At 37.2% G+C, this 13243-nt stretch overlaps 1 protein-coding gene across 1 annotated transcript in view; it reads left to right on the top strand.

Annotated features, from left to right (window-relative positions):
• The window catches only part of LOC140143015 (ATP-binding cassette sub-family C member 9-like), a 40907-nt gene that overhangs the window by 3456 nt on the left and 24208 nt on the right, over nucleotides 1-13243 (top strand). Inside the window, exons 4-9 of the mRNA XM_072165047.1 lie at nucleotides 3694-3931; nucleotides 6891-7390; nucleotides 8109-8348; nucleotides 10433-10585; nucleotides 11241-11396; nucleotides 12177-12311. Of these exons, the coding sequence (XP_072021148.1) occupies nucleotides 3694-3931; nucleotides 6891-7390; nucleotides 8109-8348; nucleotides 10433-10585; nucleotides 11241-11396; nucleotides 12177-12311 (1422 nt within the window). The remainder of the gene's footprint in view (nucleotides 1-3693; nucleotides 3932-6890; nucleotides 7391-8108; nucleotides 8349-10432; nucleotides 10586-11240; nucleotides 11397-12176; nucleotides 12312-13243) is intronic.

Raw genomic sequence — 13243 nt, forward strand, 5'->3', positions numbered from 1 at the left:
AGTCCCCAATCAATTTTTTTTTTGATGGGGGTGCGGATGTGAAAGAGTAGACATTGTTTCCAGGAGGGGCGATTTTGTAAAATGTTGAAATTTTTTGATCTAAAAAGTATTTAACAAATTATTTGTTTTGGTCGTACCCCCCCTACCACACACACACACACACGTACGGACCTGGATAGTGCTAAACACGTATTTTCATAATATTTACGTGGTGATAAGCTTGTTACATAATAGTCGATGATTCAGTCAAATAAATATTCCGACGTGCAAGCATGCTATTAAGCGATGAAATCATTTTCTAAATTTGCAAATGATGAAACTGTGCTTCAATCAGCTGACCTTATCACTGGTGTTATTGTTTTGATGTTGGTAGGGGGCGGTGCTTTCATGCTTGATATCCACTCGTCAGCCACGTGCCTTGGCATATGAGAACTTTCAAAAGTCAATAATAATTGATGAGGGTTCTTTTCAAATTGATTTGATCTGATTTTATTTTATTCAGGAATTAATCGACATATTATATAACAATAGATAAAAACATTATATACATATAGAACATAAATGAGGTCCTTTTTCTTTCCTTTTTCTTTTTCTTTTTTTTTAAAAAAAAAAAAAAAAAAGAGTTAAATCTGATTTTATTGAGGCGGGAGGGGATGAATATGAAAAAAAAAAAAAAACTTACATTAATAAAATTAAAATGGTATTATCAAGCACTGGATGTGACATCCTTTTAAAACAGAATGTTGGTTGAAAATAACACTATCTTTATTTAATTTGAAAATAAGAATTTTTAAATAGATATGATAGGCCTATTATGTTCAACACATTGTGTTTAAATCTAAAAGAGGAGGTCATGTGCATAAATGGCAAAAACAATAAAATTACACATAGCAAAACCATTTTTAAATTCAGGAAATGTATCCACAGGTCATTGCATCATGAAACTATGAAAACATGGTTTTTTGCCAAAGTTATGCAAATTTAGGCCTACTCAACGACCCTTCTACATCTAGGGTCCTCAGCTCAAGCCACAAATCCAGCTAGCGCTGTCACCGCGACTAAATGAGGGCCGGCTGTAGGGCCTACCTGGTATCTATTCATGTGCAGAGTGCGTGAATTTCCGTTATCACGATCATGACCAGAGAAACATGTCCTCTTACCATAATAAAATTACTAATATTATTTCATACTTTTTGGCAAAGAAGAACTTCTTTCTCTGAAAGAACACAATCATGAAGAAACAAAATATCTTTGCACATGGTATATGCCGGGGGGGGGGGGGGTATATGACAATTTTACTGTTTTTTCATGTTATCTGTTCGAAGATGCTTTTACATTGATACCAGGAATCAAAATGCCCCAGACCTTTATAGTTATATGTGGGTTTTTTTTGTTCTTGTTGTTTTTTGTCCAGGCCAAACTGTAAAGTTTCCGATGGAGATCGAGATCGAAAACGTTGTTATAGCATTCCAATAACATATATATATAAACACAAGAACATTTCAAAAATATTGTCAAAATTACATTGTAAAATATTTTTGGCAAACATTTGTGTAAAATGTCAACTCTTAAATAACATTATGTTAGAAAGTTGCATCACCTTTTCAAAAATGTTTTTGGAAAGTTAATAAATACGTTTTATGCTCTGTATAAAACCATAGATTTTAATAAAACCCGACAATACTAAAACGTTTTGTGCTTGCTGGGTCGTTAGTCAACCTTTTGAGAAAAACTAAACTTGCCACATGCCCAGTTTGACATAAAAATGAAAAGCAATGGTTAGGTGTTACATAATCCAATTTTATCTCCAAATTGCACAAGCTGACAAATTTGTGGTGTAGTTTTACACCTGAAAAAGAGGATATTCTTAGCTCCACACACACACACATACATACACACCCCCACCCCACCCCCACTCACAAACACACACAAACAACAAAAAACACACAATTTCATTGACAAGGCATCGGCCAATAACATCTGGAGACCAAGATTTTTTTTTTTTGCATTTGTATTTTTTGTATAAAAAATTTGTTGACCCTCAAATAACAATATCGACCCCTGAAATATTTAAGTATAACATTATCTAACTTGATGTGACTATAAAAAACCTCAATTTTGTATTGTAGACGCGAGTCTCATTTACTAGCGTTGGGTCACAATTTTCATTCATAAATTAACAGGATGGAAACCATTGTTTTCTTTGAGTTGTTTTGCATGCGTCCTTGGTTGCCTACCATGTATTGATCATCGAACCGCTGTGTCAATATTAATATTAATCGAACCCGATAGACTGTAATAATACCGATTTAGATTTTTCTAGAGCTCTGCATGCGGAGTTGTCCAGGGCACTGATGATACCCCACACACTACCCCCGCCCCTACCCCCGGGAACTATTAAGACATATGTTATAATTTTATACTATTTTTTTTAATAAAAAATATTTATGAATTCTGGAATGTAGGCATATGACAAATACTTGAGCTTGTATGCCTACTAATATGAAAGGTTATCCAGAGTTTCCCCTTCTTGTGAAGTGGTCTATAGCCAAGCCCGACAAGGGGGCTGGGGAAACGGCAAGGGGGAATGATGTCCGTGATAAGTCTTTCCGGTGCGGAAGCATTGAAATTTAGGGGGCAATTTTGAACATTTCACTTAGCGCAAAATGAAGGACCAAGTTGCAGTGCGCGCAAAATGTTATAATTTTACCCCGTTGATATTTTACTGCCGGGATGCCGGTGTGAATAGTAGGCCTACACAGGGCAATTATTACTTCGATTATGATTTTTAGGGGGGACGCACCAAGGGAAAATTTAGGGGCGTGTCAACCCCCCCCCCTGCCGCCTATGAGGCCACCAAAGTCGTCGGCAGCAGGCGAGGAGAAGGCAAATGACCCGTTGATAGAGCCCCATGAGTAGAGCCGACTTAGGGCGTAGAAGTCCATGGGTCCTATACCATGAATACGGAAGAGGGGTCCAAGAATTTACACATGTGTTACACTTCAACTTATATTTCAAAAACTTAACTTTAACGATTAAATATACATGCTTCATTTACAGCTTTTCCGTTGCCGTGTCATTGTTTTGTAAGGACATCTTGTTGTTGTTCCTTTGTCATATAAAATTTGTTTAAAAACATTTTTTTATAAAATGTTACTCAGAAAAGATATTGGTTTGAACTTTATTTAATCGACTTGTCATTATTTTAATTACCTATACAGCTCCCCCTGTAAAGTACATCCAGATTCACCATGTTCACTCATTAAGTTTATGGTAAAATGTTCAAACAATGTAAATCAGAATGCAATTAAACGAATACAAACTTTACAAAATTTCATCAGCTTAGCTTCAATATGGCAAAGTTTTCGCGCGATCCCGCGCGCGCATTTGTCCAACAAATTAAATTTATATTTCATCAACATGTGAATTGAAGAGACAATTATAGGCCTATACTTCCCCTATAAGAATTATGCCTTGGAACTATGACAGAAGAGTAGGCCTAACAGATAGGTTACTGTGTAATTATTTGTAGCTATTTGTGACTTTGCTAATCGTCGCAACTTTATCACAATATGCACGAGTTTGATTATAATCTGCTTTACTACTCTTCATTTAGACCGTCTGTTCTTTTATCTCGAATGTCATTGGTCCATTATGAGCAATGTAGCTATTTATAGATATTTACTTCATCAGTCTTCATTGATGAATATGGATACTACATACCTGGGACTAAATGTGTGTTGTATCCAAGATGGCAAGAGCAAAGATGTCAAAACAGTACTACCAGTACAACTTCAAGTCATTCCTGACTTGGACAGCCACGGTGTTAGCTGGTGTTGGTTGACTCTGAGAATCTACTTCGGTGGTGGACAATGGTGGTACAAGCTTCTTCGAAGAATTGATGGACGGTGGTCTGGTGGTGCAAAGTCAAGTAAACAGTAAAGGCCTGTAGGCTTACATTTCTGCAGCTGGTCTGCAGAACTCATGTGCAATATATTTATGAGCTGTGATCACCATAAAAACAATAGGTGAGTGAAACTTCCATGATTTTGTTTCTTTGCACATTTTCTTTTTCATCTTTTTTTAATCCCATTTGATATAGCTTGATCAGACCTTTATTTTAGCATCATGATCATGGATAAATCAATTTGCTTATTCCTCAGTTCAAAGAAAGTTGTGGAAGCCTATGCCTCCTTGAGTCAAGTAAATGAAATCTTGCAAGTACAATTTCTCGCTTTTAGTGTTAAAGTGTATTTTGATATGATGTGTTTGGTTGGTTTTTTTCCCGGTTTTTTTTGGGGGGGCACTGGCAAGTGGCGGTCTTCAATTTCTACTATGCTTTTATTGCAAAATATACTATTAGCTCAGTATTATTATTAGTATTAAATCAAAACTGTTAAGCATCATTTCTTGGAACTGGCAGGTATACCATGCAGTGATTTACGAGGTAAAACCATGGGACTGTATTAAAAATGTCTTGATGGTGATCTGCTATAAAAATTAAAAAAAGAAGTTTACTGGGAAAATTGCATGGAAATTTATATATTTATTTATAATTAAAGGAGGATTTTGTGATCCTAGCATCCTCTTTTTATGACATTTTCCAGTAGATATCCACGAAAAAAACTTATTCCCAAATTTTCAGTTGATTCCGATTTTCCGTCGTGAGTTATGCATGATTTATGTGTGTTACACTGCTCCATAGGACACTGTTGTAATTTCGTTCTGGTGCACCAGAACGAAATTCAAATTTGGCGAGATTTTTGCTAAACGAATTAATCTGCAAGAAATATTTGGTACATAAACATTATGTAGCCGGAGGTATCCAGTGGTATAAAAATCTCAACTTTTTTGAGAAAAGTGGGGGATGAGGCTGTGGATCACTTAATTGCCCTTTTAATATATTTTTTATATGTTATAGTTTCAAATGATACTGAAATAGGTCATAAGATGCTCATTGCAAAGTGCAATGTCAACTTATTGGTCAAATTGCTGCTCACTAGTCCCGTAAACAGTGATGGTGCAAGGTTTTTTGGTGGAGGGGGCAAAGTGATTTTTTTAGGGGGGGGGGCAAAATCAACCAATTTGGCACAGAATTGCCACAAAAAGTGAACATTTTGGTAATTTTTTGGTTTTTACATGCGGGTGCAAGATAAAATTTGGGGGAAAATTCCCCTCCCCTCCCCCACCGTAGTGCCTCAACTGCCCGTAAAAGCAGTCTTGGGCACTCTGTCACCTATACTGAGTCACCCTGTTGCCCAATGCAAGGCCTTTTTTGTAATTTTTAGCCCATTTTTTTTGACCACTGAAATTTGTCTTGTCTCCCCCCTCAAAAAGTCCTTGCTATGCCACTGGGCAGGTGCCGCCATAGGTGTAGATCCTAGGGGATATGGGGATAAATCCCCAATATTTTGCTAGAGGAATGATCTATACAATCATACCTCCCCATGTTGATGCCTGTATGTGGCTTTCTGACCAAATTAATGTCATATTTGGCCATATTTTAGCCCCAAAATTTATTCCAATTTTGCACCGTATTAAAGCACGCATTTGTGGAAATTTGGAGATAAAGACCCATCCATATACCAAAATTGGCCAAAAAAAGTAAAGAGATTTTACCTGGTACTCACTGATATACCAAAATGAGATCAGTGTTCTGTGCAAATATGAGGAATGCAAATGTTTGCATAATAGATATTTATGTAAGCTATTGTGATATCTCAGTTCATAATGAGTATAACTGGCATTTGTAAATACCACTTATCACTCATTATGCTACTGACCACCCTCTATTGTTAAGCATAGTCATGCTGGTGGGGGAATTGGGGAGGGGGCAGGGGCCAGTTTGTCCCACTTTTTCAACCAGGGGTTAATCAAACCCTGGGATCAAACCCATAGACCCTGAAGCCTTGAAGGAAAGTGTAAAAATGATGCACTGAATGGTTTCAAATTGGCTTAAATTTTTTTTTTTTTTTTTTTTTCAGGAACTTTTGAGAACCACTGGACATATGCTAGGTTAATTTGAAGAAAAAAAATTGAAAAAAAAACTACGAAAAAATTGCAGTTTGTTATATGCAAACCACAAACTAATGTTTACCTCTTCATCTATCACATTATATAATAAACGCATGAAAAACCAATGCAGTTATTATATGTGATAGAAAATTTTGAAAAAACACCCTTTCCAAAACAAAATTTTCATGATATTAAGGACCGTCAATAAACCAAAATGGCTGAAAATGCACCTAAACTAAACGGCTCAAAATGCACCCAGAATCTGCTGCACATTCCTGTACCTTCATTTCCTCTAAGAATCTTCTATCAACATTGTCATTTTTTTGTTTTGTTTTGTTTCTTATAAATTCAGTCTTTGAACACTTTTGCTGGAGTCACTAAAACATTACTGTTAGGCCCGTAACTAAAAGGTCCCATTTGTGAGTGTAGCAAGCAAAAAAATGTTTTTATGCCTTTTCGGTCAAAAAAGGTCCAAATTTTGAAAGAAATAAAAGTCCACATTTCAAAATCAGCCCCCAGTAAATCCTGATTACGTGCCTGATTACTGTCAATGAGATTGAATGCAGATTTAATATTTAGCTTTAATTTTTTCACCCTTAGGACATTTACATTGAATTGAAGAAGTTCTGAGCAACACCAATAAAAAGGACAAAACAAAGAAGAAAAAAAAGAAGAAAAAAAGAAAGAAAAACAAAGAAAAAGAAAAAAAAAGTAAAGAAACAGAAGCAAGAAATACTATTCTACCATGGATGAAAGTGAACTGATGGTGACTATTTGTGTGGCGAGGAGTAACTGTAGTCAAGACATGAATTACCTAGACTGGACTCGGTATTCCATTCTCACAAACATGGGTCACACCATTGTCCTGGTGACAGCATCCCAGGCCGTATTCCTCCTAGTTTTCAGCTTGACTCTCTTCATCCTTGGGCGACGCACAAAACGTGACCATCCTCACAGTGGATATTTCATACGGTATCCAGGACACCGCATCAAATGGCTTTTTACAGCCTTACTTGCATTTGTGCTGTTGACATCGATCGGTGAGGGGATTTTGACCGACGAGACGTACCGTGCTAATGGCTACACCACTCAACCTCATCTCTACATTCCTGCGATCTTAGCACTCGCATCGCTGGGATTCTCTCTCGCATGCTATCAAGTAATGGAAACCAGACAGCTTCCTTCAATGGCCTTCTTGCTAGTTACATACTGGGCAGTGTCCATCATGGCGGAGGCTCAACAACTGATGAGTATAATGCGACTCATTGACGATGGACAAGCTCTGATGGAAGTGATGAGATTTGATCTGATCTTGTGTAGACTGATCTTCTACAGTGTTCTGCTTGTTGTGGAGTTGAATGCAATTAGAGTTAAGGTAAGTAGATAAATATCAAATAAATACCAAATTTCATGAAAAGAAGCTAAAACAAATATGTGACCAGCTCTAACAAAACCCGAACAAGTTGCCAGGCATGTTTTTGAGTTATAGGCCTTTAAAGATGATGTTCCAATAAAAAAATAATATTTTGGAATTCTTAATTTCATGGTTTTTGACTGTGGGACTAAAGTGGACTTTCAATTGACTAAAATATCAAGGTATCATTTATAAAGTATCCATATCATTTTAAAGCTTATTGTCTGGTGCTTACATTTTTATTCAAATCATGAAATGTCAAAAATGTGACTTGTTCCTGGTTTTGTTAGAACAGGTCACATATATGGTACTAATTTTCAAAATTGCTCTAAGTTTGCCCAATTTTGGAAATGTTTGCAAATTTTGCTGACAAATCTGAACTTTTGGATTTTTTGGGAAATTTTGAAAAATAAAACACCCAATCATTAAACTAGTTTCCTGAAAATTGCAACCCAAAGTTATACCAAAACCGCTGAAAATGATCTGCCGCACATCCATCCTGGACCTTTCTCTACAACTATCCTGTTGGGCTGATTAGGCTAAATAGAGACGATAAAAATGTCCTGTTTATGTTTTGGGTGTTTTTGAATCATTTTTTTCTCAAACGAAAACAATGTATCTAATTTAAGCAGATCTACTGCATTTCTACTTGGTTAACATCATGTTTTGTGCATATCAGGTACTTTGTGGTGGCTCACCACAAGATGACAAACTACCTAGGGAATTGGCAAGTGGTGACATGCATTATGTACAAGACTATGTGAATCTGGGATCAGAGCTTTCATTTTCGTGGTTCAACTGGCTTCTAAAGCTGGGCTACAAGCGTCCGCTGGAAATGGAGGACCTAGGAACGCTCCCTGAGGCACACAACACTAGAGTGAAGCATGAGAGGTTTTATAATGCATTTGAACAGGAAAAGGTAAGTCATGTCATAGAATAAATAATTGAGTCAAAAACAGGAAGTATGATTTGTTACTGTTAGCTCAAAGAAAAGAACAGTTTAAACTATCCAAAGTATCAAATAAACTTGTGACAAGCCAAACAAATACTCAAGCAAAGCCCATGTTTAAAAAACCCAATGGAATAGGAAGTTTTTGAAGGAGGGGTGTGGTGCTCATGAAAAAACCTGGCTAGCTTTGCTTGCCCCAATTTATATGGGGGTTAAATTGCCAAAAAGTTGTCACAACTTTCCACCGCTTTGAAGGGGTAAACCTGGCTCCACCCTTACATGCTGTACAACACATCAGGGCTGTAGCACAATTGAAAAATGTGGAGTGGCCATGAAAATGTGAGGTGGCGAAAATACAAATATAAGTCAAAATTGGAATCAAGCTATAAAGAAAAAGCATAACTAAATTCCATAGCCTCACTGGCTGTCAACTTGCTGCGGCCCTGGAACACATGCGTGTAAAACACAGCAGATTCTGGTTGCTAGAGTTTTGCCTCTCCAACACAACACATCTCACCCAATCTCACCCAAAAATTATTTTTTGATGACAGCACCGTAAAATAGATTATACACCCAAAAGTAGATCCTAAGTGGGTATTAAATCATACAAAATGGATTCCTTTTCTTTTCTTAGAAACAAAAAAAAAAGGTTGGCAAGCAACCATCGTTATGGAAAGTTGTCACCAAAGTGCACGGTTGGCAGATATTCCTGTCTTTTGTCTTGAGGCTGATTGTAGAACTTCTCAATTTTGTTGGGCCTTTTTTGTGTTGGCGGGATCACACTCTACATTACCAACATCATGTATCCAACATCTGAAATCAGCTCTGTGGTAAGTCTACTCCTGATGATAATTATTGCCTCTGTTTTGGCCCCAAGAAATTATAAACCAATGGGCATATGATCCCAATCCCCTCTCCTGCCCCTCTGACTATGCCACTGATTGGATGACGTGGCAGTGCTGTGGTAAAAGGTGGGGCTCTTTAGGAGATGGTATATGAGAAAAGTACCAAAACATTAGGGCTCTTTTGGTTCAGTAAACAGGGGTCTTTGGGTGTAGTAACCATTATGGATCTTTAGGTGCAGTAAACATTAGAGGTCTTTAGGTGTAGTAAACATTAGGGGTCTTTAGGTGTAGTAATCATTAGGGGTCTTTAGGTGCAGTAAACATTAGGGGTCTTTAGGTGCAGTAAACATTAGGGGTCTTTAGGTGCAGTAAACATTAGGGGTCTTTAGGTGCAGTAAACATTAGAGGTCTTTAGGTGTAGTAAACATTAGGGGTCTTTAGGTGTAGTAATCATTAGGGGTCTTTAGGTGCAGTAAACATTAGGGGTCTTTAGGTGCAGTAAACATTAGGGGTCTTTAGGTGCAGTAAACATTAGGGGTCTTTAGGTGCAGTAAACATTAGAGGTCTTTAGGTGTAGTAAACATTAGGGGTCTTTAGGTGTAGTAATCATTAGGGGTCTTTAGGTGCAGTAAACATTAGGGGTCTTTAGGTGTAGTAAACATTATGGGTCTTTAGGTGCAGTAATCATTAGGGGTCTTTAGGTGTAGTAAACATTAGGGGTCTTTAGGTGTAGTAAACATTAGGGGTCTTTAGGTGCAGTAAACATTAGGGGTCTTTAGGTGCAGTAAACATTAGGGGTCTTTAGGTGTAGTAAACATTAGGGGTCTTTAGGTGCAGTAAACATTAGGGGTCTTTAGGTGTAGTAAACATTAGGGGTCTTTAGGTGCAGTAAACATTAGGGGTCTTTAGGTGTAGTAAACATTAGGGGTCTTTAGGTGCAGTAAACATTAGAGGTCTTTAGGTATAGTATAAATATTAGGGGTCTTTAGGTGCAGTAAACATTAGAGGTCTTTAGGTATAGTATAAACATTAGGGGTCTTTAGGTGTAGTAAACATTAGGGGTCTTTAGGTGCAGTAAACATTAGGGGTCTTTAGGTGTAATAAACATTAGGATGTGTAATAAACTTAAAGGAGTTTTCACAATTTATATATCTCCATAACCTGTGATAACAGTTTTTCTCTCTTTGTGTAACTCTGATTTGATTTCAGACGCCAGAATTTGTGTCTGTTAATGCTTACTTTGCCAATGGCTTTGCATTGGTAGCTACAATGTTCATGACAGATTTGTTGCAAATTTTCATGTGGCAATACTACATTCATTGGACTGTTGAAAACTGTATTGATATCGGGGCATCATTTAGGGTGAGTTCTCAAATTGGGCAATTCAATTTGAAATCCACACTCCCTCAGTGGAAGACTAGCTGAAGTATTCCACATGGGTCTACTTACATTTGAAATACTCACTCCACTTGTAGAAGAGTAGGTAAACTTATACAGTGGGAGTATGGGTTTCATTCAAAATAATTAACCCTAGACAATTCCATTTGAAAACATTCTCCCTCTGTGGAAGACTTTTCTAAAATCTTGCACAGGGATATGGATAATCTGTCGGCACTGACAAAAAGTGCACTGCACGTTTGCTGTCTGGAGGAAGTCAACTGATTCCCTTCTCCTTAGGTTATGATGTATGGACTTACATGTTTATTGATATTTATTGAATAAAACTGAATAAGAGTTTTTTATAAACCATACCCTATGCGACACAAGAAGTGCCCTATATGATTTGTTCAACAAATCTTCAATGCATTGTCCAGGTGCATCGTTGGTAAATGGTAATGAACAAGAGTGAAACGTTATTAAATTCTTTTAGTACAGGTAGCTTTGCCCTTAAACAATCGGTAAAATATTACCCTCTGCATTGGCAGGCAGTTTATGCTGTGATCACAATGATTTGATTGAACAATCGACAAAAGAAACAACTTAATTTCATCATTTGTTCATTTGATTGTACATACAGGCTATGATATATCAAAAGTCACTGAAGCTGTCTACATTTGCTACTACGGGAGGCAAGTCTACAATGGGAGAGATTACCAACCATATGTCTACCGATTGTGGTCAGATCACGTGGATGATGCACCCTGGTCACCACCTAATCATTGTACCTATTCAGGTGAATATATGCAGTCTCTTCTGCCACCAACTTTATTGGGTTATACTATTTAAAATACATACACCCCCTATGGAAGACATTACCTTAATCTCCTAAACAGGGGGTGTAGATTTCAAATGGAGTCACCCATTCAGGTAACTCAATTTGAAATACAACAGTGGCATGTCCAGGGGGGCTTTGGGGCTGAACCCCCACCCCGCTTTGTTAAAAATCATGTAAAATCAGTCATTTTTTGGCGATTTTAGCCATTAAGCCCCCCGGCCCCCGCATAACTCTGAAAGCCCCTCTGAGCCCCCGCAGGAAAAAATCCTGGACACACCGGTGTACATACTCCATTACTCCTTGTGTGGAAGATTAACATATTGTCTTCCACAGAGGGTGTATGGATTTTACTTAAAAAGCCACTTTTCTGCTAATACCCCACAACCCATCCGCCCATTTTAATGTATAATTTTGTTTCTGATTGGATTGAAGATGTGGCATAAGAAAGGTACATCCAGGAACTTTGGGGCCAATGTGCTATTCCTGTTGAAATCCATACACCTCCTATGGGAGATTTGACCTTAATCTTCCACACAGGGAGTGTGAATTTCAAATGGGGTTACCTGAATGGGTGACTACATCCAAGGGTGGATCCAGAGGGACAGATAATCATGCTAATTCAGCCTGGGGAAAAGAAGGTGGGCAAGACTTTTCACAGGAAGAAGCTGCTGTTCCCTCCCTTGGCTTCACCATTGGTAACCAATCAAATTAATTTACAATATCCTCTTGATTCTGCAGATGATATGTTCTCTGGTGTTCTTGTATCTACAAATGGGCTACTCAGTGCTGGTTGCTGCTGTAGCATTGCTGGTGTTCCTGCCAGCCCATGCTGTAGTGTTTAGACTTATGGTCAAGGGATACAAAGAAAAAGAGGTGAGTAGAAGCTGAAATTAACTTTTAAACCCTGTTTTAAACCTGTTTAAGGAAGGGGTATGAACGTTTGGACAGTATTTATTGTGGGACATTAGAGCACATCAGACATATCGAATTGCATTCTGAATACGAAGAATGTCCTTCTGATATCAAATAATTTTGATTTTTGAAATTCGCAATGTAATACACATTTTATGGCAAATCATTAAAAATTGATATTTTGATATTTAACAGGTATTTTTGGGAAAAAATTCCATATAAAAGGTCAACATTTTCAATTGATCGTCGGCTTTTCCTCACAGCTACATACACTTTAAGAATATATCATTGGATTTATCAAATTTACTTCGAGGACTGTTATATATCAAAAATTTGAAAAATATCAAATTTTATTAATTTGTCATAAAATTCATATTATATTGTGAATTTCAAAAAATGAAAATTATTTGATATCAGAAAGACATGCTTTGTATTCAGAATACGTCTGAGGTGCTCTCATGTCCCACAAAAAATACTGTCGAAATGCCATAAATGCTCATTCTAGACCCCTTAACCTGCTTGAAAACCTGTTCAAATCCATCCTTAGATTGTGATCATTAAAAAAAAATATAATCTGAAATCAAAGCCATATTATTACATTTCTGTAAAAATAGATTAGTATTTATTTTCCATAAAATGTTAGCTTTTACTTTCAGATATGTCCCCTTTTAATTTTGAGCTGAACAAGTCAAGTTAAGCAAAGAAAATCGGAATTTACTACTAGCGCCAATGCATGTTACTCCAGCGGTTGTAAATACAGTATGACGCTCTGTATGCGTGTCCTGCACGCCGTGTACATGGTGTACATACTGTATGTGTTATGAACATCGCATACGTGTTCGATTAATATTTCCGTCGTAATAATAAAACGATGGTTCTTGCGTTTTATTCAA

This window comes from Amphiura filiformis, chromosome 20, assembly GCF_039555335.1.
Source record: "Amphiura filiformis chromosome 20, Afil_fr2py, whole genome shotgun sequence".
NCBI lineage: Eukaryota > Metazoa > Echinodermata > Ophiuroidea > Amphilepidida > Amphiuridae > Amphiura > Amphiura filiformis.